Source organism: Rousettus aegyptiacus, unplaced genomic scaffold, assembly GCF_014176215.1.
Source record: "Rousettus aegyptiacus isolate mRouAeg1 unplaced genomic scaffold, mRouAeg1.p scaffold_m13_p_15, whole genome shotgun sequence".
NCBI classification, from domain to species: domain Eukaryota; kingdom Metazoa; phylum Chordata; class Mammalia; order Chiroptera; family Pteropodidae; genus Rousettus; species Rousettus aegyptiacus.
Window position 1 is genome coordinate 56,736,037 of NW_023416290.1, and position 27,781 is coordinate 56,763,817.

Here is a 27,781-nt window from a genome sequence, read left to right on the forward strand (position 1 = left end):
AGTCTATAAATATTCCCGCATCGAATGAACATTTCGACACTACGTCACTGGCCACCATCTGGGCACTGGGACACGCTGCTGATAGAGCAGACGTAGCTCCTCTCCCGTGGTTGTGAACCCGCCACACTTCATTGTCATCACTAAGCAACGCTACGGAGACGACACGGCCGCCAAGATCCACGGCCTGAGAAGAAACCGTTCACGTGCTCAGCTTGCAACGAGCAGGCACCGTCTCGCCGGCCCGGCGGACATACGGAGCGATGAGGCGCAGACTCGGGCCCCGAAAGGCCCGGAGGTCTGGGGAGAGACGGACATGCACACGCGTGCGGTCAGGAACAGACCACTGTTCGCCAACGGAAACGAGAAGGGGTCGGGGCAATTTGGGAAGGGCTGGTAGGCGCCACTTGGGAGGCGAGGAAAGCCCGGGGAGGCAACCCCTCCATTAAGCACAGAAGCAGGCGTCCGCGACGCTGTGGCGGGGGCGGCGGGTAGGTGGGCAGCAGGTGACGAGTGCCGACGAGGCGTGGGGCAAAGGGGGCGGCGTGGGGGCAACGGAACTCCACGGGAGGACAGGGGGCGGGGAGAGGCGTCCACACCGGCCGGGAGGACAGGGGGCGGGGAGAGGCGTCCACACCGGCCAAGCGCCGTGCGGCCGGCTTCATGACCAAGCAGGGAGGCAGAGACGGAACCGGTGCGGTGAGTGAAAGCCAGCCCTCGGGGGCCTGCGATGCCACGAGGCGTCTGGAACCTTCCTCGGTGAGCGCCAAGGCTGGCACTCCAGCGCTCGCAGTGCCCGGTCGAGCGGCACAGTGAACGACGCTGGCCACGTGGGGCCCGGGTGACGGCGCTCAGGTCCCAGCTCCAGCCGGGGCTGCCCTGCGGGTCATCAAACAGTCGCCACACTGGAAATCCAGTTTACGTGAACTCTGGTTTTTTTCGGGGTTGACTCTGACCTAAAATTTCTTTGCGAAACATGCCAAGGCCGCCTGCGACCCACCTCGCCCCTGCCCCTCGGAGGGCGACGGTGAGCCGCTGAAGCGCTTCCAACGGGGCAAAGGCTGGACCAAACCTGTGCTTTAAACACGTGTCGCCACTCGGGAGGATGAACTGAACGGGTTCACAAGACATTCAAACACACTAAAGAAGGGACAGGTCGGCCACAGTCCAACAGCTAACCCACACAGCTACACCTGGCTTAGCCCGAGGAGGAGGAAACACTTCGATACCAGAGTGAAGACTGAAGACGCCCGAGCACCGCGGAACGGGGCGGGCGTGGACGGTCTGGAAGATTAAAAGCCAGTGGAGACCGGGGTCGGCCCCGGTGGGGAGAAGGCTGGACGAGAACGCGTCCCGCATCCTGACGTCACCACGGCTGCGGCTAGTGTCCCTGCTTCCACCCCGCAGCGCCCCGCCGCAGTGAGGGCGCTGGTCCGGCTGACCAGCAGCTGGGGCGACAGGGCGGCGGAGGCTGCCGGGGCTTCCGGGAATGGTCTCCTTCCGCTGGGCATCGCTGCGTCCCGCCTGACGCTCAGGCAGCCACCGACGATGACAGGAGGTCCAGCCAAATGCCAGGTCAACGCCTGGAGGGCCGCGAAGGGGCAGACGGCCCCTGGGGCTGTGCGGACAGACCAGCCGCGGAGCCGCCAGGCCCACGCCACGAACGCACAGAACGGACGTTCTCCTTCACGCTGGCTCTCGGCGGCACGAACACCAGGGTGAACCGTTTTAAAGTCCAAATCTGACCTGGTCACGCCCCTGCTTAAACCCCTGGATGGTTCCCCCCGTGTCCACGAGGGGAGAGAGCGCGACACCCCCAGGATCCGCAGCTTTCATCTCTCCCACGGTCCCTGCACCTCAAGGCCGCGAAGTCCAAGCGCACGCCCACCTCTGCCCATGCGCTCGCCCCCCCCGGACCACAACCACCCCAGGATGTTCCCGGCCCCTGGACCTCACGCGCAGGGCTAGGTAGTGTGCAACACCCCAGTCGCATGCCCCTGCTTGTCCGCGAGGGAGTTTGGATTCTCACACACACACACACACACACACACACACGTGCACACGGAGGGCCTGGCTGGTGGGCCGAGAAGTGACTTCCGCAGCCATCGCTCTTTCTCTGTGGGGAAAGGTGCTCGGCTTGCAGGCGGCTCTCACGTGCCAGGGACCGGCACGCAGCCTCCGAACCAGCCTGCCCGCCCGCCCGCCCCTCCCCAGCGCGGCCCTGGTCCATCTGCGCCGGGCGCCTGAGCGGTGAACAGAGGCTGCACGTGCTCGGGGCGCCCTCAGCCGAGTCCCTGGGGGCAGCAGGGGGCCACCGGCTCCGCATCACTTTCTGCAGATGAAGACCCCACTTGAGCGCCCTCCCGCCTGCCCTCCCCCAGGAAGGCACCGTCACGCCCACGGCCCGCGGCCCTGACGGCGCAGACTGCCACACAGCACTCACTGGTCTCAGGAAGAACCGCTACTTAAACGCCCACTGGCTCCATCCTGTGCCATCAAGTCCCTCCCTGCAGGACACGGCAGGCCGCCCCCCGACTTCAGACAGCTCCCTCTGCCTCCAGGGCCCACAGCTCGGGCCTGCACCACGTGGTCGCACGGCCCCAGGCTGGCCTCCAAGATGCTGAACAAGAAAGTCTTCTTCCGAAAGTCCTGGCAAAAGGTCCTGCTTTGGGGGAGACGTTTCTGGCTGAGATGTCGGCACAGGAGGCCCATCCAAATGGAACACGAGGGGCCTTTCATAAGAAGCTAGGGAGTGTGTTCAGCACCGGGCAGGCCACAGCTTAAACTGCCCGCGGAGCACTCAAGCGGCACGACGGGGCTCGAGCTCAAGAGAAGTCCGGGCCAGGAGGACACCTGTGGGTCACCAGAACACAGCTGGCGGGCGAATCCACGGAAATGAATAGGAACCATGCCCTAGTCCCCAAACATGCCAGTTCTTCCCCGTCCCAGGCACGTGGCCCATGAGATCAGCTCTGATCAATGCACTTCAGGGGCACAAATGACAGATGTCACCCGGACCAAGGCGAAACCATCCGGGCTCTCCTTCCCTCTTGCAGCGTGACCAGGTATGTTCGGGATGGTGGCTGTTCTCTACACCCGGGTCCCTAAGTGAGCAGAGCAGTGGATGTGCAGCTCAAACAAGGCAGCAAGCTTGGATGTGCTGGGCCTCTGTGAGCTGCAGCTTCGTTACTAGGGTGGAAGGAACCGCGGCTGCACTGGCCCAGAAGCAGCAACGGTTCCGTGGCAGGCGGGGGCAGAGGTAGGAGAAAGGGGGGAGAGAGGGGTCGCAGACGAGGAATATTACCAGCGCCGGGGCAAAGCCCCCCCATTCCAGGCAAGACGAAGACGCGGCAGCCCGCTGACTGGAGACGGCGAGATGCCTGATCACCCCGAGGCTTCCAGTCACCTCGTCGGTGCAGAGGTAAAGCAGGGTTGACGAGGCAGCAAGGAGAAACAGACGTGACCGTTACACGTCCCTTCACAGAGAAAGGCACTGTATTCAGAGACCGCCACCGCACTCGCTGCCTTTCCACCTGCAAATTTCCAGCACGACTCACTCAAAACGGCTTTTAATCACAGCAGCCATTATCAAGTCAGCTGTTTTGCTAACATAAATACAGCAGGAGGCACCTGAAATACTGTTGTAAAGAATCTTCGTGAAGATTCTAAGTACATCTTAGGTAAAGTCTTAAAATAAATGCCTTGTCTTCTTTAGGAAGGATTTAACAAGAACAAGAGCACCTTTCTGCAACTCTCCTTGCATTAAAAAAAAAAAAAAAAAACAGAAATAACAAGCTTAGAAAAGTTCAGAAGGCACTTTTATAAATTTGACATATTGATTTCCGTAGGCTGCAAAATGTTTTTCAGAAACACAAGCTGTTGCACATAATGGCATAAAAATTTTGTTTTTCTGGTTTCTTTTACTATTCAAATGCAGAATTAAATAAATAAATGTTGAACACATACCAAAAGTGTTATTTTAACTTGTCATGGTTCAGTGCAGAGAATAAGTTTATTTTGTTTTCCTCTAATTGTTTTAACAAGCCAAAGAGTCAAGGTCAATTGTTTGAAACGTCACTGAGCTGTTCTTTACAGAGCACGTATTAAAACAATTATGCAAGAATTTTCCAAAGTGTAATATTGTGCTTGGCAAACTAAGAAACGTGGAGCAATCGCATGAATGTCAGCCACGAGGCAGCTGGGCATAGGTCATTTCTGCATATTTTAGAGGCTTCGGCAGTGGCCAGAAAGGGAAAAACACCCAGAGCCTCTACCTTTCCATTTGGTGTTTGTTAGAGTCCACTCAGTCACTCACATCAACGGAACGTGAGACCAATTTCCACGCAGCTTATTACTGGAGAAGCTGATAATCTCATTAGAAAGGGCGGTGCCTGTCCGCCATTGCCAAAGACGTCACCTAATTAATTACAGAGCAGAAAGTAAACACTGGAACCCCACAGAGTGGAACGTCCGTTTCTTTCGAGGTTCTGGGAAAAGCGGAGAGAGGCACACACCAAGTTGAGCACAGTCCGCGTCCACGCAGGGGCGATGAGACCGTGGGGTCGCGGGCTGGCCACGGGGCCGGCGCACGGACAGGTGGGGCGGGCCCTCCGCCCTGCTTCCAATGAGTGTGACACTGGATAATCGTCACTCTGGGCCTCAACCTCCTCAAGTAGGAAATTATAAAATTGGGTCAGAAAAGGTTTTTTTCTTTTTAAGCCAGTCTTAAAAGGTCACACGCTGCAGGATACAGTTGATATAACGTTCTTAAAACAGCAAAATCACAGAACTGGGGACGTGCTCGGGGTCGCGGGCGGGGTGGAGTGACTGCAGAGGGCGCGCGGGGCGATCCGCGGCGATGGGGCACGTCTGTCCCCCGACCGCACGACGCCGCACCCAACATCAAGGGGAGGGCTGCACGCGCTCTCCCGCGGACGGCCTGACGGTCACACTGTGCTTCATTCATTCAGATGCGGCCATCGGGGAAACGGGGTAAAGCTTACCTGAGACCCGCCCACCCAACCTCTGCGACTCCCTGTGAATCCATAATCAGTTGCGAAACACGGAGTTTTCACTTTTTAAAAAAGGTTTCTGAGACTTTGAACCAGACCCACTGTGGACCCTATGATTTAAAATATTTTACCTATCAAATTGCATCTATTAAGATAATTCCTTTGCCCACATTTATTGATCAAATATTCACATATAAACTGTCTCCACGAAGGGTAAAGATGTTTTCCTCTCTGCAGACCCATGACCTGACTCTGGGCATCACCTAAATCATGACATTCGATCACAGATTACTCACAGCAAGGGCCCCCGATCACTACGAAACGCAGCACCTCCCCAGAGGGGTGAGACCTGTCTAGACAGTGCTGCTTCCCGGTGACGACGGGCCCCGGTGCACATCGCTGGCTCTCCGCGAGGAGCGCGGCGAGCGGCCCCGGCGCGGCACGTACCTGCCTCCGCGTCGTCCTCGCCCAGGTTCAGCACGATGATGCACACGTGCTTCCTGAGCTGCCGCGCGTTGGAGAACTTCCGGCAGCACTTGGCGCACTCCAAGCTGCCCGGGGCCAGGCCGCTGCCGTCCGCCAGGGCCAGCAGGCTGTCCTCACTCGGGCAGACGAGCTTTTCCGCCAGCTCCTCCTCGGCGCTGGGCTTCTTCGTGGACCCCTTAGGCCTCCCTCTCTTCCTCTTCATGACCGACAGCTCTGCACAGGAAACAAGAGGGCATGGGCGGTCACAGGAGGCGACGGACGACCGAGCGGGGCAGGGACACAACTCCCAAGGGTGGGAAGAAGTTCGGTGTCACGTTTCATCAAGAACAAAGCACCTGGGGCAGCTCCAGGAATGAAGAGCTGCAAACGAGATCTTTAGAGCTACCCCCTCTGTATCTGCATGCTAACACATAACCAATCTTGCGACGCCGTGACTTAGGGAATCATTCTATCAGGCCCTTTGCACACGCTGCTTCTGAAAAGTGGGGGCAGACCAGGACCCTTGCGAACCACCACCCGCACTGAAGGCCAGGTCTCAGAAGCCACTCAAGGACCCCTCTGCGAAGCGTTCTCGAGGGCTGCCCAGCTTTTCACGCTCTTCCTGAGTTACACAACTACTCAGATTATCTCAAGGCATCGGGATTATTACAGACAAATGCTTCTGGTGGAAAAGAGAAAAAATAATTACAACCTAACACCACAGACTCGGGACTGAAGACAATAACAATGTTTTCCAAGTTTCCTAGTGGCCCAGTGATTAAATGTCAGGATCAGAGCTGCTTTAGAGCAAGTTTCAAGTTATTTCAGAACTTCGATTTCTTAATTAGCATCCGTTTTAAGGCCTTCGTCTCCAGAACGGAGGTGGGAATTCAGAGGGGCGAGCGGGCTCAGGGAGCCCTGTGCTGCTGTGTGCAGGTGCTGCGGTGTGGTCCGGGGTGACGTGACTCGAGGTGTGTGCCAAGACAGGCCAAGCAGGAAGCCGGCGCCGCCCGGCTGACACCCCACTGTCAGAGAGCCGCCTCGCGGAGGCGCGGCGTTCCGGCAGTCCTCGCTGAACGTGACCTCGGGTAGGGGAACAGTCTTAGGTTCCAGCGGCCTCTTGGGAGAACGGTCATCTGCAGAATGACGATGTCATCAGGGGAGCCGGTCTCTCTCAGGCCACCGCTCTGCCCAGGAGAGCACCGGCCGCCCCGCCCCGCGCTCCCGCTGCCAGAAACCGTCCCATCGGCCACTTCTGCTCCCAAGTCAGACGGAGGCCACGGGGCGGAGGACGGCGGGACGGATCTGGGGCAGAGGCCGCAGGTGGAGAGCAACGTGACAAAGGAGCACGCCTGGCACAGGGTCCCTAAGCACTCAGGGAGACTGCGCACGAGAATGGGGGGCTGCTGGAAGGCGGGCCCTGGCGGGAGCAGAGCTTCTGCCAAGCTGTTGTGCCAAGGGTTAGGTCAACCTTGACCGAGAGATCCAGACCAGAGTCTCGCTCGGCCAGGGCGGCCGGCGCATTGCTGCCCTCCCTGGGCGTGCCGGGGTCTGGGGCTCAGGGCGGGCGTGGGGAGGGGACTGGGGGCGAGAGGAGACACAGGGACCGGATAAAAGGAGCAAAGGCACGAGGCCCTCTGGGCCGTCTGCCCGCACGGATCTCGCCAGCACGGAGCTGTGCTGGCAGAGGCCCCGCCGACGTGCGGGGGGCTGGACGGGGAGGCCGAGAAAGCGGCAGAGTGCGGGTGCACGTTTACCTCGAAGCCATCAAGACGCTCTCGCTGTTATCCTTACCACGGCATGTGCTCGTGCGGCCTACCGAAGCACGTCAGAGAAGCAGGGTAGAGAGGCTGCGAAAGGCCCGCCTCACGCCTCATCAGCTGAGCCGCACACACGGGCTGCGGAAGAGCTGAAGGAAGCCTGTGGCCCGGGCCAGCCATGACGGGCTGCGCCGCGCCCGAGTGGACACGAGCCTCTCTGCCACAACGCTCTCTGAGGAGAACCGTTACCGGCGAGCAGCCGGCCCCTGCCCTGGGCTGCTGGGGTTGGCCTCCGGGCCCCTGGAACGTCCTGACAGGGGGTGACTATTTGGCTGGGGGCGGCTTTGGCCATCAGGTAGTGACTGGAACCCGTCACATCAGTTCTGGCTGCTGGAGGAAGTGGGGAACAAAACTATCAGTCTGAACGTCCCTAAGGGACGGAGGCTGAAGGCCAGCACAGGGGCAGGATGCCACTGAGCCCCACAAAAGCTCTGGACACCAAAGGCTCAGCGGGCTTCCTGGCTGGGGCCGCTCTTGAACCACGTCATACCACAAAGTGGCAGAGGTCATGGTGTCCAGGACGCCCGCCTCGGGGCTGATGGCCAGCAGCCCCGCCTGGAGCCCTCCCAAGTCCTGTGCCGGCGCCCCTCCCTTTGGCCGGTTCTAATTTGTGCCCTTTGGGTAAAGTAAAACTGTAGTCCTAAGCACAGCACTTTCCTGAGTCCTACAGGTCACTCTAGCAAATTATAGAACCTGAGGGACTCTGTGGGGACCCCCAAATTTGTATCTAGCTAGTCAGAAGTGAGGGTGGCCTTGGGGACCCCAAGTTGTGGCTCGGGCAGCCATAGTAGTCTTGTGCAGAACTGTGCACTTGGCGTTAGGTTGACGAAGTCACCACAGCAGGACATTGGGAGTTTTCTCCAGAGACGTGTCAGAGCATGGGTCAGCAACCGCAGCCCCCGTCATGTGCGGGATCTGTGCTCAGAGCACAGTAGGACCACAGTCCACACAACACGAGAGTGATCTGTGTGTCTCTCGTCGCACAGACTGAGGACCCCCCAAAGGCCGGAGGCAGTCTGGTCCTGACTGGATCGCGGCCACACCTGGCCTGACGCCCTGCTCGGCCGGCACCTGATAAACCCTGGAGGATGAAGCGGACGCAGTGTGCAACTTGGCTGTCGGGGAGACACAGCAAGTCGGCCCTGAAAGCTCCGGAAGGCCTCAAACGCAACACGCAACGGCGACAAAACTAATCTCACATCTTGCTACATCCATTATTCAGATCCTCAAGACCAATTAGTTAGCTAAAAATGAAATATTCATAAATGAACTTGGAATAATTTAAGCTCCGAAAACAAGCTGCTGCTGTCAACTACCCACATTTGACAGAAGAGCTGAGAACCTTGGAAATGGGCAAGGAAACTTTTGTAATCTCTACATCAAAACACTTGTACCTGCCTTCCTCTCCCCCTCCCTGAATTCCTTCCCTCGCTCCGTCCGGTAAACCCCTCCTGTGTGCTGGCCCCTGTCAGCTGGATCCCTGCACATGGTCTCTGGAGTCCAGCCTCTGCTCTAGTCCTTCTCTCCCCCATCCCTCGCCTCACTGCCAGTCTCTCGCTCTAGAACCTTCCATTCTTCTAGATGGCTCAGCCCCATAATTTTCAGACGTGGCTTTCCAGGCCCTTCACCATGTGGTTCACCACCACACGCACGGTACACACACACACCCCCCGCACACACATACTACACATACACCCCCCCCCACACACACACACACACACACACACACACGGCGCCTGCCTCTCTCTCCTGCTGCTCAGTGTGGCATTCCAGACCTCCCTAAACGTGCACAGACGATCCTGTCTCTCGTTACTTATCTGTACCATTCCCCCTGCCTGTGACTACCTCCTACTCCCCGATCAGACCCCAAGCCCAACTCAGACCTGAGGTTGCAGGCCCAGTTCAGATCTCGGTACCCCCGCCCCGAGGCCACCCCGGCGAGCAGGCAGCTCGGCCTGCTCCCAGCTGGCCTCGCAGTGAGGCGCACACGCGGCCGCAAGCGCGCGAGCGCCGGTCCCTGTGTGTCTCTCTTCTCCTCCACCTCGTAGCACACATCTCGGGGGTGCAGCTGGCCTTTTAATCCCGGGGTCCCCTAGGATCTCAAACAGAGCTAGATGTGTAAGAGACACTGAATAAGTTTATAAATAGATAAGTAATAAGCACATCGATCAATGTTAAAATAAATTTCCAGGCCCAAAATGGAGCTGTCCCTGCCCGTGGTGCCATGTCTGCAGACCGAGCTTAGATAACTTCTGTGCCTGCTTGACCAGGAACACGGCACGTCCGGCCAGCCAGCCCCGGACGCCAGGCCGGCCCCGGCCTCTGCGCCCCCTTCCTCGTGCTTGCTCTTCCCCCGTAAAAGCCTCCTGCCCTCAGGAGTTCCCTGATGGAGACTGTCTACTTCACGAAGTACTAAATAAAGTTTGTTTTTATCACCTAAATTACCTTTTATAATCATTTTTCTAACCATAGGAAAAGAAGCGGTTGGAAAATAAGTCATTTCCTGTGTCCTAAGTTGCCAAGAGGAGGTAAGGGGTGGAGCTAAGTGCATCTCACCTCTGTCCCAAGTCCACAGTTTGGGGACAACCTCCCCAGAGTCAGAGAATCATCCTTCGGATCCAGGGCCAAGGGCAAGCAAGAGACACAATCAGCAGCCAAAGATTTTTTTAATTCAATCAAAAGACACTGTGAGCATTATGGAAAAAAACAGCCCAACATTATCAAAAATCCAATAACATTAAGCCCTTTATTTGTATATCACTCAAGCTTGCGAGGTGCTTTCCCAGTTATTATCTCATTTTATCTCCATAAAAACTTTAAGGGATGGATGTAGCGAATGTCACTTTCACAACAGGAAAAGACACGAGGTGCCCAAGTTCAGCAGCCTGGCGCGTTTTCCAGAAGTGACTGCCGAACTCTTGGGGCTGTGACCTGGGTCACGGCCTTTGTGGGGTGGGCTGCAGCGGCCCTGTGAGGCAGCGGGGAGGCTGAAGGCTCAAGAAGATGAATCGACTCATCCCAAGGACTAATATGTGACAGAGCTAGGATTAGCGCCCAGATCGGTTTGCCTCAGAGGGAGTGAACTTCGCATCTGTGTCAGCTCAGTTATCACCAGAGCCCAGAAATAAAACACACTTGACCTCTAAGTCTTGCCAAAACAATGAGGACAGTGTCACGCAGCTGCCGGCCTCAGCGATCTGACTCCTGAAGCCAGCGAGAGACGGGCGGAGAAGAAAGCGGGAGGCCACGAGGGCATCGCGCACCTACCAGGTGCTCGAGTGTCGTGCGTACGTGTCTCAGACCTGTTTTTGCAAAGAGCTGGCATCTTATCTCCCTGACAGATGACGAAAGCCACTGGCCTACACCCCCAGCAGCGTCTCCAGGGCCATGGGGCAGGCCGGGCCCCGTGGGGGTGCGCAGAGGGCAGGTGGCGGCCGGCGCCCCACTAGCCACGCTGGGCTCCTTGGCGCGGGCCGCCCCGGCGCCGAGCACGTGTCGTTCACTCGGAAAGCAAGCCCGTCAACGACTCATCCATCTGGAACGCGGACCCTTTCTGCAGCGCGCACAAAGGCGCCATCCACGCCTGCCACAGCCCTGACGGTCCCCGGAAAGCTCCGGGACCGAACCCCACGTCTGAGCCATGGCCCTGCGCTTCCCACCACCACAGCCGCCCCCCGGAGTAGATGGGGCTCAGGTGTCAGCGGTCACCGCAACAGGAGTACAGCGCACCTACGCACACTCACAAGGACTCTGTGCGACGCGACAGAGATGGAAACTCAGATGCCAACCTCTCCTGGGAGGCCTCCCGTTACCCTCACACTGCTAACTGCCCGTCCTGCTTACCAGCTCATACTTAATCCTAGAAAAGAAAGCGCTTTCCCCGCAGCGCCGAAACTGCCTCAGCGTCTCTGCCACCCGCCCACCGGGAGACACACCTACCGGGCCCGGGTCTGGTCCGCCCTGTCCTCTCAGCACCTGGCACGGCCACCGGGCACACTGCAGGTGCAGCTGCTGAGTGAAGAAATGGAAGGAGGGAAGGGGAAGGGACGGGAGGGCGAGGTGGGAAGGAGGACAGCTCCTTCTGCAACTGTGAAGGGAGAAGGAGGAAGGGCCAAGCGAGGCTCCCAGAGACTCACGAGGTGCCTCCTCGGCCGGCCCGAGCCACAGCCTCCATCGGATGAACGCGCGCACACACGCACACACGTGCAGCACACACATGCAGCCACGTACACAGCCACGCACGCTCACGGGCACAATAACACACACACACACACACACACACACGGCACACACATGCAGCCACGTACACAGCCACGCACGCTCACGGGCACAATAACACACACACACGCACACACACGGCACACACATGCAGCCACGTACACAGCCACGCACGCTCACGGGCACAATAACACACACACACGCACACACGGCACACACATGCAGCCACGTACACAGCCACGCACGCTCACGGGCACAATAACACACACACACACACACACACGGCACACACATGCAGCCACGTACACAGCCACGCACGCTCACGGGCACAATAACACACACACACACACATACATGCGAGGGAGAATGAGCTCGTCCATTAGGCAATCTTCTCTCAGACAATACCCAGAGATTTGATTAGGAAGAGGGTAGAAAAATGGAAGGTTCTTCTGCAGACTACTTCCTACGTGAGCGAAAAGAGTTTAAAAGGCTATAAAATAAACCAGAGGATTTAGGACTCTTCATGTTATAAAGAAAGACCAAAATAATAAATCAATTACTACTCAGGTAAAGGTTTAATGAAACCATTTCAAGTATCTCTCAACCTAAAATGAATTGTGAAGGTTAAAACTGAATAGAAATCATTAGAGAGAAACTAAGCCTCTACAAGCCGCAAATTTTATGGACTTGCACAAAATAAAGGACTTAAAGTTCTTAATAAAAGATTTTCGAAGAAATGATCTCATATCCAGAGTCTGAATTATTAGTCTTAAGAAATGCTTTTAAATCAAACAACGCAGGCAACTAATCTTCCAGTGTACACAAGTAAACAAGAGAAAACGTATTCAAGAATTAAAGTCAAAAGTAAACTAGCTAATAAAGGAAAATAATTTATAAGAATGTGATTACACTCGGCGTACCAAGAACACGTAAACACAGTCGGACTGCCCTGCCACCTGCTAATGACCAGGTGACTCTGAGAGCGGCCGTGTGTTGTTTCATTGTGCTTCACGTCGCTGTGCTTTACAGACGCTGCATTTTTTACAAACTGAAGGTAAGACTTGCTTTACTGTGAAAAAAGATTCCGACTCGTTTTGCTGAACAGTCGCTTTATAGTGGAGATCCGGACCCACGCCTGCAGTGCCCCCCAGGCACGCCTGTCTGTGGTCTAACCCTGCTGGTCTCTGAACCACGTGTTCCTCAATTACAAAATCTGGGCATCGGCAAAACAACAGAAGACTTGAACGACAGTACTAACCGTGGAGACCTAACACATATACAGAGAACATGCCACCCGACGGCAGAATACAAATGCTTCCCAAGTGCACACGGAACATCCTCCAGGATAGGCTATGCACATATTAATCCATAAGTCAAGTCTAAATTGAAAAGGACTGAGATCGAACAAAGTATGTGGAAGAAACTGGGAAACAATGGAAAGAAATTAGGAAAATTCAAAAATAAACAAAAATTAAATGGCACTCCTAAATAATAAATGGGTCAAAGAAGACATAAGGGGATTAGAAAATACACTGTGATGAACAAAACAAATGCACCTCATGCCAAAACTTACAGGATCCAGTAAAAGAAGTGCTTAGAGGACAATTTATAGCAGTCGATGCCTATGTTAAATGAAGAAAGATCTCAAGTCAACAGCCTACCCTTCTAACTTAAGAAACTAGAAAAAACAGAAGTAAACTAAACACAAAGCAAACAAAAGGACAGAAATAATACATTTTAGAATGGAAATAGATTAAATAGAATATGGAAAAACAACAGAATAAACGAAATTGACCACCTTGAGCTAAACTCAGCAAGAAAAAAAAAACATTAAGACTCAGTTGCTGAAATCAAGAATGAAATAAGGGACATTACTACTGACCTTACAAAAATCAAAAGAAGTCTAAGGAAATACTGTGAACAACAGTGTGCCAACAATTAGATAAATCTGACGAAACAGAAAATTTCCTGGAAAGACACAAAGTACTGGAGCTAAGTCAAAAAGAAATAGAAAAACACGAATACACTTATAACATGCAAAGTAATCGAAAACTTCCCCTGAAAATTAAAAGGTCCAGGACTAAATAGTTTCGCCAGTAAATTCTACCAAAAATTTAAGAAGAATTAACACCAACGCTTTAAAAATCGTCCATAAAATAGGAAAGGAGGGGACACACCACCTCATTCTATGAGGCCACAGCTGCCTTGACTCCAAAACCAAAGATCCTAGACCAGTTTCCCTGAAAATAAACATAAATGTCTTCGCCAAAATGCCAGCACCCGAATTCAGCAGAGTATTAAAGATTATGCATTATGGCCAAATAGGTTTTATTCTAGGAATGCAAGGGTGATTAAACACAGGACAATCCATCCATGTAATACACTACATTAATAGAATGGAGGAAAAAAGTCACGATCACCTCGACAGAAAAAACATCTGACAAAGTCCAACACGCTTTTGTGATAAAAACACCCAATAGACTTAGAACGAGGGAACTTCCTTACACTGATGAAGGGCAGCTCCGAAGCCCGCAGCTAATGTCGCTGGAGAGGGAGAGGCTGGAGGCTTTCTCCCCAGGTCAGGGGCAAGACAAGGATGTCTGCTCTTATCACTCTGGACTGGGGTTTCTCACCAGGGCGATTAGGCAACAAAATAAAATGCAAGGCAACCACACTGGAAAGAAGAAGTAAAACTATCTCTGTTTGTGGATGACAAGATCTTATACAGACTCCTAAGGAATCCACTAAAAAACTATTAGAGCTAATAACCAAGTTCCTCAAGGCTGCAGGGTACAAAGTCAATATACAAATAAGAGTTGTGTTTATAAACTAGCAATGAACAACGTGAAAATGAATTAAGAAAAGTATTTCCATTCACAGTAGCGTCAAAAAGAATATAATACTTAGAAATAAAAATAACCAAGGAGGTATAAGGCTGAAAACTACAAAACATTTCCAAATGAAATTAAAGAACTAAATAAATAAAGATATTCCACGTTCATGGATTAGAAGGCTTAATATTATTAAGATGGCAACAGTCCCCAAAGTGATGTCCAGATTCAACACAGGCTTTATCAAATTCCAACTACCATTTCTGAAGAAACAGACATACTGAACCTAAAAATCACATAGAATTGCAAGAGACCCTGAATAGCCACAATGATCTTGATAAAGAAGAACGAAATTAAAGGACCTGCACGTCACCATTCCAAAACACACTGCGAAGCTACCGTCATCTAAAGAGTATTCCACTGGTATGAAGACAGCCCAAAGCCCGTCCTCAGGTGTCCTCAGGTGTTCCCTGACAAGCAAACCAAGGGGACGGAGACGAAGACAGCGCGCCGAGGAAGGACATGAGGTGTTCACGGGGTGGTCGGAGCCCAGAGAAGCGCCTCCGCAGGCCAGGGACGGGCTCCTCGAGGCATCTTCGCGCCGGGCGGGCCTGAGAAGCACGCGGGCTGAGCCAGTGGAGACCCCGGCATGGGGCTCCCCAGGCGGCGGGAAGGGCCGGAGGCCAGAGATGGGGAGAAGAGGGAGGACGGGGCACGGCGGGCTGGCTGAGGGAGAGGCAGAGGCGGGGTCCCCGGGAGGAGGGGGCAGCTCAGGACGAGCTCCAGCGGACCGGTGCCATCTCTCAGGAACTCGACAGGAGGGGAGGGCGGAAGTCAGCACACAAACCACCGACGCACACCAGTCCGTGCAAAATTCCACCTGCTTTACTATCGTTTACTCGTTTATTATTTATAAACAACGAAATGAAAATTCAAATTATTTCATCTCTTATTCACATTTCATTTTATTAGGCAGAAAATCCTAATGAGCAAAACCGAATAAAAATAGAATTAAAAGCTCTGTAACAGCCTTTCGCAAAGTTCTTTACATGTTAATCCTTATGACTTCTACCTGCCATATAAATTTTACAAAAGCGATTATCCAGTTTTCTAAGTCTGTGGACGTTCAACCCCAGAGGCAGGTGTAGAGACATTTACAGTTCATGATTAAAGCTTTGGTCCCATCTATCTGGTGAGCCACACCCACTGGAAAGCCAAGGCACCTCAACCACTCGGCAGGACGGTGGCCATGGGGTCGCCAAGGTCCCTCCAGGAAGGTCATGACGGGTGAGCCTTACTCCCGGACTGAGCAGCACAGGGAGGGGTGGCCAAGCTGTGAGATCCCCAGCACTAGACAGATTTTTTCCCCGGGTTTACTGAGGCTCATTGACAAATAACAACTGTATATGTTTAGGTTCTTCTACGTGATGTTTAAAGTAGACACAAGATGATCTAACACAAGCACACACGGGAAACGCCTGCCGCAGTCCACTTAACCGGCACGTCCAGCGCCTCAGCAGTCAGTTGTACGCGTGGGGAGAACACTTCAGGTCGACCGTCTTAGCAAACTGCAAGCACGTGACGCGTACCATGGAGAACCGCCACGTCGCACACGCTCTGCGCGTGTGGCTGCCTCGGAGTCCACGTGGAGGGGCGCTCGCGTGCTCGTCGTCCTGTGCCTGGCTCACTTCGCTTAGCCCTCCATCCTCCAGGGTCATGCCTGCTGGAAATCGCAGGATTTCCTTATTTTTTTATGGCTGAATAATTTCTCTCTTTGCGTGACATTGTCCGTATCCATCCATCTGTCCACTGAAGCTTAGCGTTGTTTCCACGGCTCGTCGACTGTGAACAAGGCTGCAGTGAACAGGGGTGCAGGTCTCTCGCTGAGAGACTGACTTCATTTCCTTTGGACAGCTGCCCAGGAGAGAGGTTGCTGGGTCACATGATGGTTCTGCTCTTCGTTCCTTAAGAGACTCCACCCTGTGTTTCTCCCCAGGGGCTGCACCAAGCCGCACCCCCCGGCAGTGCTCAGTGCCCCCTGCTCGCCACGTCCTCGCCAACGCTCACTGTTTCTGCCCTTTGACAACAGCATTCCGACAGGTGTGACGCGATGACCTCACGGCACTTCCGACTTCTGGTTCCCTAATTATTAGTGATGTGGAACACTTCTTTATGCGCTCGTCGACCATCTGGACATCTTCTTTGGAAAAACATCTACTCAGGTCTTGGCCGTGTTCTTCGTCAGGTCACGGGGTAGATGCCCAGGGCCCGGCACAGACCTTCACCCCCCGCCCCTTCCCCAGAGCAGAGAATCACATGTGAACTGTCGGTTGAGATGATTATGTACAACTTCCCACGTCGCCCCGGCTTTCTGAGCGGGGAGAGGACAGACCTGCTGGCAGGCCGGGGACGGGCTGAGGCGCGCGGGGAGGCGCCGCCAGCTTGGGCCGCTGGTGCCCAGGACACGTGCCACACAGCCCCCCGCGTTCCCCGCGGCTGCTCACAGGGGCTGGACTCTGCGCCTTCCCTGGAGGCAGCGCCCGCGCTAGGGGGACGTGCGACTTCCTGGCGGGCTCCCCGCCCCCCCGGCGCCCTGCGCGGCCCGCTCACCAGCATCTTCCGTCCGCAGCCGCCCTGCAGTGACGGTGTCCCGCGGACGACCGGCGAGCCGGCCTGGTTAGAAAAGCATGTGAACACCCCCAGGAAAGGAGCAGTGGCACTATCAGAGTGACTAACGAATCCGGCGACGGATTCAAGCCCGAGCGCTGCACGGGAGACGGGCGCTGACCCCCGCCGGGCTTCGTGGGCCCTCCTCGCTCCGCCGGTGGCCGCTCGTCCTGAGCCCTGCATGTCTTCGTCTGTGGGGACCTAAGTACGGCCTGGGCGGCGTCCCCTCTCCAGCCACCATTCAGTGGGGGACGCCGGGACCCCGCGGACGGGTTGCAACCCACTTTGCTCGCCCGCGGGACGGGGGGGACTCCGGGCAAACCGAAGCTTTCTGCAGTTTGAATCCTCGTTCCAAGTGTACGAGGTCAGTCCGGAAATGCTGTCTGTACCATCGGGTACACTTGCTTTGCCACGCGAGCTAGAATAACGGCCCCCCTCTACTGTCTTCGCCACGCCGGGGCCCACCCCGCTGCTGCAGTCACTGTTCTTTGGCTCGATCCTCACGGCCGCCCGGCCACAGGCATATCTGTCTCCATTTTTCAGAAAAGCAGATGAGGCTTACAGAAATAACATCCTGTGCTGCGGGTAGGGCAGTTAGCAGGTCCTAGAGCTGGATTAAAATCCACATGTATTTGAAAGCAAGGTCACGCTTTTTATACTGCCGGATGGTGCCCCCTCCCTCCCTCCATCCTTCCATCCACGTATCCACCCCCACCATCCACCCACCCACCCACCAGGCGCTGGAGAAGCACCTACGGGGACGAGGTAAAGGGCATTCAAAGACACAATCTCATTTGAACAGATCTCCAACTAGACAACTTATTCTGGATTCTGGGTCGGAAATGTAAATTTCTAGGTTTCTACGCCCACCGGACCAAAGCGGAAGCGCGGAACGCAAGCGCACGAGGGCACAGGGCGCTTCGTCGCGGACGCGCGCCTCCCGGCGCCCGGCCCCCTTACCATCGCCCGCCTTGCCCGGGTTGCTGGGTTCCGGAGTGCTCAGAGGCCTCAGGGGGATGATGATGTCATCGACGCTGACCCCCTCTTCTGCGTGCTTCTCGGAAACGTGGGACAGCAGTTCCGACTGACTTGGTGAGAAAAGGTTACAACACTTACACATGAAGATGGCCGTGTGTTCTGCAAGAAAAAAAAATGTCGTTTCACCTTCACGGTAACTATGACGTCCAACTGTCTGAGGAAACACTGACGCGGCCCCGCCGAGCGATCGCCCGCCTCCCCCCGGCTGTGCCACCCTGGCGGCCACCTGCACGGCCGGGCGGCTCATCTCTAACTTCCGGTGCCCCCAGCCACCAGCGAACTCTTTCTCCGGTATTTCAAAACCTCAGCCCTCTGGCTAGGACCTGACATGGAGCTCCCCGTTCCCCAAACCCACTCCGCAGCCGAGACGCCCGTCTCCGCGTGGCAGAGCAGCCGACCTTCCGCGGAACGAACCACATCGACAGCAGTTAAGCATCCTCGTTAGACTCTCTTAAATTAGGTGCCAGGAAAAGTGGATCAAAATAGCATTTCTCCAGTGCCGAGACAGCGTTCATCGCTGGCACGGGAACGAAGAACGAGAAGGACAGGGATCTGCTGGGCTCTTACGCCACTTACCTCCGATTTAATGCATCCTCACTGCTCACGAACATGCGCCGGCATCTATCATGTTCACCCCATTGTACTAGGCAGGGAGACTCAATGAGAAAAACTGACTTTTGAGACGGATGATTACAGGCACATACAGACATGTTAAATTTAGGAGCCAGTAACAATTAAAAGCTAGATTATTTTATTATTGCTTATTTACACTAGAAACCAGAACTGGTGTGATGGAAAGGACAATGGCTTTGAAGCCAGACAGACCCCGGTTAAATTACCGAGCCCCGGCCCTAGGCGCGGCGACGCTGGGTGACCTTGCGGAAGCAGGAATGCTCTCCCGGCTTGCAGAGTGTAACAGGAAACGCGGCCAGCGTGCCTGCTCCGCGGTGGGAACGCAGCGGGCGCTCAGGAAGCCACGCCCGATGCCTGCCCACTGCCCGTCCTCGCCCACGCTGCCTGGTCCCTTAGGCACTCACATCCCCGGCCTCCTGGAGACTCTCAGAGCCACGGAGCAGTCACGCAGGCCTCTAGGGCCCTGACTCTCTACACCACACCTCCCCCTCTCCTCACTCCCAGCCTCGCTTTCCCCGCTGACCTCGCTTCCTCTTTCACGTGAAGCGAGCGCCCGGCCAGGAGGCGGCCTCCACGAGCTGCGACCGTCACACGGGCCAGCCGCCTGCATCTCCACCCAGCACCCAGCCTCGCTCCTTGGCAGGAGGGTCGGCACCAGCAGGAGCACAGAAGGTGGAGGTGGGGGGGGGGCGTGGGGGGTCAGTGGGAGAGGCCCGGCCTGGCGCAGGCAGTGTTTCTACCGACGTTTCTGACGTTGTTTAGAACTGGTGGCTCGCGGAGATAAAACTCCCCTACCAGAAAGAGGAGATGACAGAAAAAGGCCAACACGCCGAGGAGGACAGAACCCCGCCGGGCCCTGGAGGCACAGAGAAGAGGCCTCTCTGGAGTCAAAGACAGGGCTTCTCCAGGAACGAGCAGGCAGACCGAGGGCCTGAGAGGGTGCTCGCCTACCCGACAACACACGATGCGGAAATTTAACAAAGCAGAACATTGTTTCATCGATGAAAGTCTCTCATGAACACTGTCGATCGATTTTATTTTTTTCCAAGAAATGCTTTATTCCTAAGGAACCCAAAATGCTTCCTAAATAAAAAGAGACTACAATCACACTGGCTTCTATACGAGGCCACGCTGTGTTCACCGTGCATCCTGCTGATCCTGCCGCGATGCTGTCATTTAGGCAAAAGCAGGGTTGTCACCCCCATCTACACGAGGACACTGAGACTACGGACGATAAGCGCCCGCCCGAGTCACCGCGGGCAGGAAGCGGAGACCAGACTCTGACACCTGCTCTTGGCTACAGGGCGCGCGCTGAGCCCCTTTGCGTTAAAGCCGAGCTACTTTTGAAACAATATCTGAAATGAAAATCATCACAGAGAAGAGCACAAGCCCGAAGCCACCTATCAAGGTCTTTTTGGTTCATTTCGGCATCTATCAAGCAGTGGCCACGGGGTGGGCCTGACGCAGGCACCGGAAACATGAGGCGCATCCGGCCCGGGGCCCGGCCACAGAGGCGGCCACCAGCTCGCCAGGAGCCAGACACACCGCGGAGCAGCTGCGTCTTCCGGTTTTCACTGCAGCTACTTCCCCACGGACCTGCAGGTCTTCTTGATTCTTTCCACGCTTCCGGGGAAAAGGGAGTTGACGTTTAACGGAGCAGAGCTTCTGGGGACCACGGTGTTACTGCACAGTCTCTCGGTTCACACACCGAACGCTGCCTGGAGACGGGATGAACATGAGGCTCCTGTCCTTTCCATCGGAGTGTAGGGACCGTGGACGGCACCCATGGCTGCAGGCGACCTGCGGGGCGAGCAGCCGGTGACGCCAGGCCCTGACCACGTGCTTCCGCTAGCGCACGTTTCTCCAGTGGCCACTGTGTCTGCACCGCTGCCATTCGGTGCAGGGACTGGACCTGCAGTGGCCCAGGTGCAGGTGGAGACGCACACACATGACCTTGGATGACTGTCACATGACTCGGCTCAGCCATGCAGTGCAGGCTCTGAGACGGCGCCAGCATCTGCACTGAAGTCACAGAAACCGCGGGCCCAGTCTTCAGGACACGGACACGTGGCCCCGAGCCCTCACGGCTGGGGGCCTCCGGGCGGCTTCCCTGGTGAAACGCCCCTGGAGGCCGGCTCAGGATCCGGAGAGCCCGGCTAGCCCCAAGCCCAGCTCCGCTCCCCTCCGCGACGCGGCAGGCACGAGGCGGGCGGGGTCCGGCTGCCACCAGCAATGGGGACCAGAGCCTCACCACCGCGCACCGGAAACTCCTTCTCACGCCCCCGCCTCCCTGATCACCCACACGCGAGCGGGGAGTGCGAGCGGGGGTGCGCACAGAGGTCCTCGGCGGGGGGGGGGGGTGGTGGGGGGGCACTCACGGGGAGCCCCAGGAGCACCTCCCAGCTCGGCAGTGGGCAATGGAGACCCATCCACGCAAAGAAACAGGACGCGGCCGCGGAAAGTCGTGCTGTCAAAGTGTCCCAAATGACGTGGGGAAATGCTCATCGCGACAGTCAAGTGCTCCAGAGCGGGACACGCGACATTTCAGTGGGGACGTCGTTTTGTCTGTCATGGGCAGACACTACTTATGAACAGGGGATGGAAGACCAGCCAGCCAGGCTGACAGGAGATACGCCAAGACCTTGACTGCAAGACTTTTTTATCACCTACGTAGTATCCACGATGAGCCCAAGTGAGTTTTAAAAATTAACGAGATGACTAGACCTTCTCAAAGGCAGGGTGATGGATAAACACAGCAGTGCGGACGTGGCCAGCACGACAAGCTGGGACGGCGTCCTGCCCCAGGCCACAGCCCCTCGCCTGGCGCCTGAGCCGGAGCAGACGCTGCAGCAGTGCGCACTGAGCACGCGGACCGCAGGGACCCCTGGCCCCGGCGCCGGAAAGGCTTCCGGGCCGAGGCAGCCAGGAGCCGGACAAGCGGCCCTGGGAAGGGCACGCGGGGTCTGAGGTGCCCCGGACGCGGGCCCAAGGCCACCGCCACATCACGAGCCCACGCAGTCCCCTGCTCCCGGCCGGCCAGGGCTCCTGACCCTGTTCCACAGGTGCAGGGCCGCCGTTCCCAGGGGCAGCCTCCCCTCCGCACACGGCCAGCGAAGCGCAGGCCCGAGGTGGAGGCCCGGGGTGGAGGCCAGGAGGGGAGGCCCGGGGTGGAGGCCCGACGGGGAGGCCAGGTCTCCCTGAGCCAGGCCCGGGGTGCCCGCAGTGCCACGTGGCCAGTCCAGGGCGGCACTGGTAGGGAGCACGGCCACACGAGAGCCGAAGGGACCACAATGCTGCCCCTGAGCCAGGCCGTGGCGGGCCGTCTTGCCGCAGCCGGTTCCGGCAGCCATAGCAGAGTGCGGTGGGCCCCCGGATCCAAGCCCGCGCATGGCCCTCCGCCCGGTCAGGAGGGGGCCTGCGCGCTCTTCAGAGACGGCCGTAAAGCAGCGGAGAGACGGCCCGACGCCACCGCAGGGGACGCGTAGGAGCAGGCCGCGTCCCCCGCGCGCGAAGTATTGTCAACCTGCCAAAGCGACCATCCCCGTGTTCTCACAGCGCACTGGCGTGAGAAAGTGTATCTCATGCCCCGAAATATAATCACAATTATGCTGTCAGCTCATCGTGATGAAGATGCTGTAATTTGGATGCATTTTTAGGTCCAATTACTATGCACTCATCCTTAACAAAAGGGAAAATGCCGTGTTCGGCACAAGGAAAGTCACAGAAGTCTGGGGTCTGAGCAGTCGATCTCTATGAGTTATCTGCCAGCTTTTATGCAGCTATTCTATACTAGTAAAAATGAAAATCTTAAAATAACTACATGTAAACAAGTCCTCAAAACGAGTCTTCATTTCTGGACTCTGATTTGCAAACACTCCCGGCCAGGAACAGCCGGGTCCTGTCTTTGACCTATGGCCTCCCACCTGCCATCACCTTGTCTAGGAGCCCGGGGGGCAAATGAGGGCCCTACTCCTTCCCCAAGAAGGTCATGGACTGGAATGGGTTCGGAGGACCCAGGAGGCTGGTTGGGCCCCTGGGACTCCAGGAACGGTCCCTGGGAGCTGACAGGTGCCCCACCCCGTTGTTTGGTACGGGGGGCAAGCATCGGCTGGAGGTGGCCTACTCCCGAGCGACCCCTTCCCAAAATCTCAGGATGCGAAGGCGATGCGGACTCTGAAAGACTGGGCACCCCACACCTTTATCGAGCGCCTCCCGCACCACCTACACCCGCTTCCTGCAGCCGGAACCCCGCCTAGCCCAACGCCATCTTCCCCTCAGGTGGTGCTGCTCGGGACACAGCAGATGCTCGATGAATGTTCGGGGCCTGACGACTACAGATCCGGCCACAGATCCACTAGACAACGATCAATGACCACAAGAGGACAGAACGGCGCATTCGCGCGACTCTTAAATTACTTAATCTAAAAGCTCTAGCTTTCGAGAACTCCCTCCCTCGCCTGACTGGTATTAATCGTCCTTTCCGCTCTGTCCTCTACTCGGACTGATTAACTTTGAGGAGAGCTCGACAACCAAAGCTGAGATCCTATTAAATCACCTTATGAGAAGAGACGGGGGGTGAATTCTTTGAGTTGTATTTTTGTTTTTGTGTTTCTCACTTGCCCTGAATTTATTAAATTCATGAGCTGGCAGCTTCTCAACAGAAGTGGAAATATTTTAACAACACAGAGCCCGGCTGTTGTCACATCCAGCATAATGAATAAAGTCTTACATTGTGCAGCTTAGCACAATTTAAAACATCCTTTTCTTTCATCTTCGGGAAAAGAGGCTTGGGTTGAGACAAACATTCTTCTTCCATTTAGTTTATTTTATAGGACTTTTAGCCTCTATGGACACGCCAGGTATAATAATATCACCGCCACCACCATTGTCATCACACTCACTGAGAACTTGCTGGAACCACACAGAAGGATCAAAGAGGAGGGAGTAAGAGAGGGAAGCTGAAGCCAGTACGCACTCCACGAGCAGGCACGCTGGGCTCACGCAAGGACAACTGAATCGTCACAACAATCCCATGAAACAGGTTTTATTACGGTATTTCCTCCGATCTAAGACGACAGCTAGCTTAAGAGGCACTGAGATCCATTCCATATTATACACTGATTTACACACCTCTAAAAAGATAAACACACTGCCAGGTAGACCGAGGCACGCTGGTTTATCGCACCCACTGAAGATGCCTCCTGAGATCAGAGACAATACAATGTTGCCTCCAAAGCAATAAAATGCAGCAACAGTAACGTTTCCGGACCCCAGTGGGCGTGCCGCATGGTCTAAGTGCCAGGAGGCTGGTCGTGAACTAGGACGGACGGCCCGACACCCGCCCTGCTCCTGCCCTGCAGGGCCCCACTTCCCCACGGGGCACCCCCAGCACACGGTCGGGCTGGGAGCCCCGTCTCTGGGTTTACCTCCATCAGAGCCCTCCCTTCGCGCCCGGACTGCACGTGCGGGAAGACGACAACCGTCCCCCGAGCACACGCCCGCCCGCCGCCCTCGTCACACTCATCCCGCGGCAGTGCCAGTGCGAGCCAGAGGCGACGCTGTGAGAACGAGAAGGCACGAGCGCCCCATCGGGACACGGTCACACGAGCTGGTCCTGCTGGAACAAGACACTTCGCTACCAGTGGTGGAAACTGTCACGACGGATACACACGCCCGTGATCCGAAACGAGTCCCTTCAGAGGTGCTGCCCTGAGCAGGGCGCAGCCCGCACCGCTGTGCAGGGGCCTCTGCTAAGCTAGCCACGGCGATGTCCTCACCCCACGTGCTGCAGGAGGAAGGTACAACCTGCCCGAAGAGCTCAGACTCAGGCCTGCCTGGTCCCGAAGCTACTTGGTCAGCTCACAAGGAGTTTAAGTTAGGCAGGAAAGCCGGTTGTACATGCGCGCGCGCGCGCGTGTGTGTGTGTGTGCGCGCGCGCGTGTGTCTATGAAAGGACAAACCGACCACACGCCACAGGAGAGCAGGTGGAGGAGCAGAAAGCCCTGTGCCTGAGGCACGTGGGGCGGCTTCCCAGGGAGAGGAGGCTGAAATGGTCCAGGAGCCCCGAAGCAGCCCGAGGCCATGCGGATAAGGAGAAGGTCAGCCCCGGAGGCAGGACACAGGGGGACCTTGATCCCTGAAGAGCCCTGGGTATGGAGACATGCAGACAGGGAAGGCAAATTCAAGGTAGGGCAGGCAGCCCGGGGTGCCGGTGGGAGCAGGCAGCAGCCATGGAGAGTCGCAGCCACTCCTCGCCTCAGAGAACCAACTGGGGACGGCAAGGGACACCAGGCCTCCCCAGCAGGAGGCTCGTCCTGGACAGGCCAGGGCGAGGCACATAGGGAGCCTGCCCCGGCCAGGACCAGCGGCCTCCCACGTCCAGTCGATGCGGCCAAAAAGCTGACTCCGTATTTGGAATCTCCTGATTTTTAAATGCTGGCAACGAAATTTCCTCAGGGCCGATGAGTGTCTGGCACCTCTCTCCGAGGCTGGCTGGACAGTGATGGCGGACACACTGAGTCTATGCCTCTGTGCGTCATTCTCTCACAACGACGCGTTAGGCTGATAAATAAAAGTGCATAACATGCAGAGGAGGGGAAAAGGAAAGACGGGAAGGGAGGAAAAGGGAAGGAGAGAAAGGAGAGAAAGGAGAAAGCCAGGGGAAAGGGAGAGAGCGAGAATGGGGAGCGAGGGAGGAAAAATTGGTTTAACCAGTAGCAAGACAGACTTAGGTTTGGAATAGACGAGGAAAGGCATTCTCCACGCAGAGACGCCTGCAGCGAGGCGCCAGGCCCCAGCGGGGACCGCGTGGGGTGCGGGGCGTGGGCCCGGTGCACAGAGGCCCCGGGATCGGGCGGCCGGGCAGGATGTGACGGGGACCGCGTGGGGTGCGGGGCGTGGGCCCGGTGCGCAGAGGGCCCGGGATCAGGGGGCCGGGCAGGATGTGACGGGGACCGCGTGGGGTGCGGGGCGTGGGCCCGGTGCACAGAGGCCCCGGGATCGGGCGGCCGGGCAGGATGTTCTGGGAGCGTTCGCCCGTGCCAGCGGGGGCAGGCGAGGCATCCGGGCTTCAGCCGGAGGGGCCCCCGCCCGCCCAGCTGCCCGGGAACGGTCACAGCGCCTTTGCTCACACAGGCCTTCACGTCCAATGGCCCTGGAGACCCCTGCTGTCCTGTGAGGTAGCCGAGCAGACGGCCCCACCATCGCAAAGTCAGAACCTTCCCGAGACCACTCAAGCCGCCACCCTATCCGCCCACCCTCCGGCCAGCACCGTGCTGGGAGATAACGTGGTATTTCCTATAGCACGGCAGTAGGTCCCTGTGAGGCACGTGCACCCTGGTCCCCAACCCATAGCTAGCATCGTGGTGAGAGACGTTTCAAATGATCAATTACAACCAAGGAGAGCAGCTATACCAAAAGGGGGGCTGCGCGACCATTTCAGGGGAGCAGCACGCGGGAAAACGGGAGTGCCGGGTGTGGGAGCCGCCAGCTCACCCGGACCACACTTCCACACGTCACGAGCAGGCCCGCTGCACGGCCTGAACGAGTCCAGAACCAGGGAACGGAGGACCTCCACTAGAGCAGAGAGCTTTTTCTTTCTTTCTTTTTTTAAATCTAAAACCAAAAGCACTTGTTACCAACACCACAGAAAGCACAGGGCCTTCATTCACGCAGCGGCGGGCCCCATGCACGTGCTAGCAGCGCCCTCTGGTGGCCGAGCCGGCACTGCGCCCTCCATTCACAGGGCGAGCCACTACCAAGCCTGCGCAGGACACAGGGAGAGGATGTTGACGTTGACTGATGCCAACCCTGCCAGAAACCGCGGTTCGCCTGCCCACTTAACCTTCACGTTAGTCCCATGAGGGAGACCAGGCTCCTCATTCTAAGATGAGTAACCTGGGCCCGGGGGGGGGGGGGGGGGCACCCACAGGCACACAGCAGGCAGCACTCAGGAGCACCGCCCAGGCCCGGCGCCCCTTCCGAATGCGGTGTCACCACGTGGCATTGCTGCTGCCCACGCGGGGGCTGCACCTGTCCCGCGAGCCCCACCCGGGCCAACCCGGCAGGTGGGTCAGACCCGCCGCCAACCTCGGACTCTTGGTCCCCATCACAACCAGGCACTGCCGGGCTAGCTCTGAATCTACGCGCAAGTCATGCTCAGGTCTTACGGTGCTCTCCCGGATGCTTTCCCATTCGTGTCCACGGTTCTGTGCAGCAGAAACGATCAGATCAAAAGCAGCTCGGCTCCGGGGCCAGGGCGCACCCCCACGCACCTCGGGGACACAAAGGCGCGACTTCTCTGCTGGCCGAGTCGGGACGGGGTGACCCTTGGGTAGCCAGCTGGGGCCGAGGGCTTCGGGGGTGGTAGAGTTTTGGCAAAGTCAGTTTGTGAACACGCCCGGAGCTGTTCGTCTATTCTATACACACTTTTCTACGTGTCTGTTGGACATCGATTTTAAAAAATTTAAACAGAGAATTTTAAAGTAAAAGATATTGCGGGGAAAGAGCAAATTCTGATTCACAATGAATCTCTCATTTACAATGACAGTGGGCTGAGGGAGCCGGGCCGCCCTGAAGCCCAGGCCTGAACCCGCCTTTGCCCCAGCGGCTGTGTGACTCTGGCACGTGCACGTGGCCTCTTGAGCTTCCGTGTCCTTGTCTGTGCAGAGCTGCGGGAGGGCTGAAGGACGCCATGTTCAGATCGGTGACCAGCACCCCCGAAGCACTGTCCCTTCGTGCAGCAGTAGGAATGATCTCCCGGCCCAACCAGCTTCACATCTCCGACATGGCCGCGGCAGAGGAAGCCTGAACCTCTCCAGGTCTCAGTTTTCTCATACAAAAGGTGAGGGGCCCAAATTAGAAGTGGCCTTCAAAGGTTTAAAGTGGAACCTGGTCTTCACGGCTCTTGCAGAGGATAATGTGTGGAGAGGCGGACAGAGCCACCTGGACCACCACAGGGAGGTGGGGATAGCCCCTCCCAGCGCCCAACTCTCCTATGGCCTGAAGGGGCCCACACACACCTGCCCGCCTGCCTCCCACCTCCCCCACACCCACAGATAATCTCCGAGGCACCCTCCCAGCTCTGAGTTCTCTGGGAAGA

The 27,781-nt window shown here is 56.6% G+C and overlaps 1 protein-coding gene across 4 annotated transcripts in view; it reads right to left on the reverse strand.

The window, feature by feature from the left end:
• Nucleotides 1-27,781, reverse strand: part of ZFAT (zinc finger and AT-hook domain containing) — a 92,674-nt gene that overhangs the window by 57,175 nt on the left and 7,718 nt on the right. For 3 of the 4 annotated variants that reach the window (XM_036233052.1, XM_016145627.2, XM_016145631.2), the window contains exons 2-3: nt 17,971-18,147; nt 5,457-5,708 (exon numbers count right to left, since the gene is read on the reverse strand). In XM_036233052.1, coding sequence (XP_036088945.1) covers nt 5,457-5,708; nt 17,971-18,147 — 429 coding nt within the window. Of the gene's footprint in view, nt 1-5,456; nt 5,709-17,970; nt 18,148-18,624; nt 20,482-27,781 lie in introns of those variants that run through there. The other variant, XM_016145628.2, reaches the window with a different exon arrangement.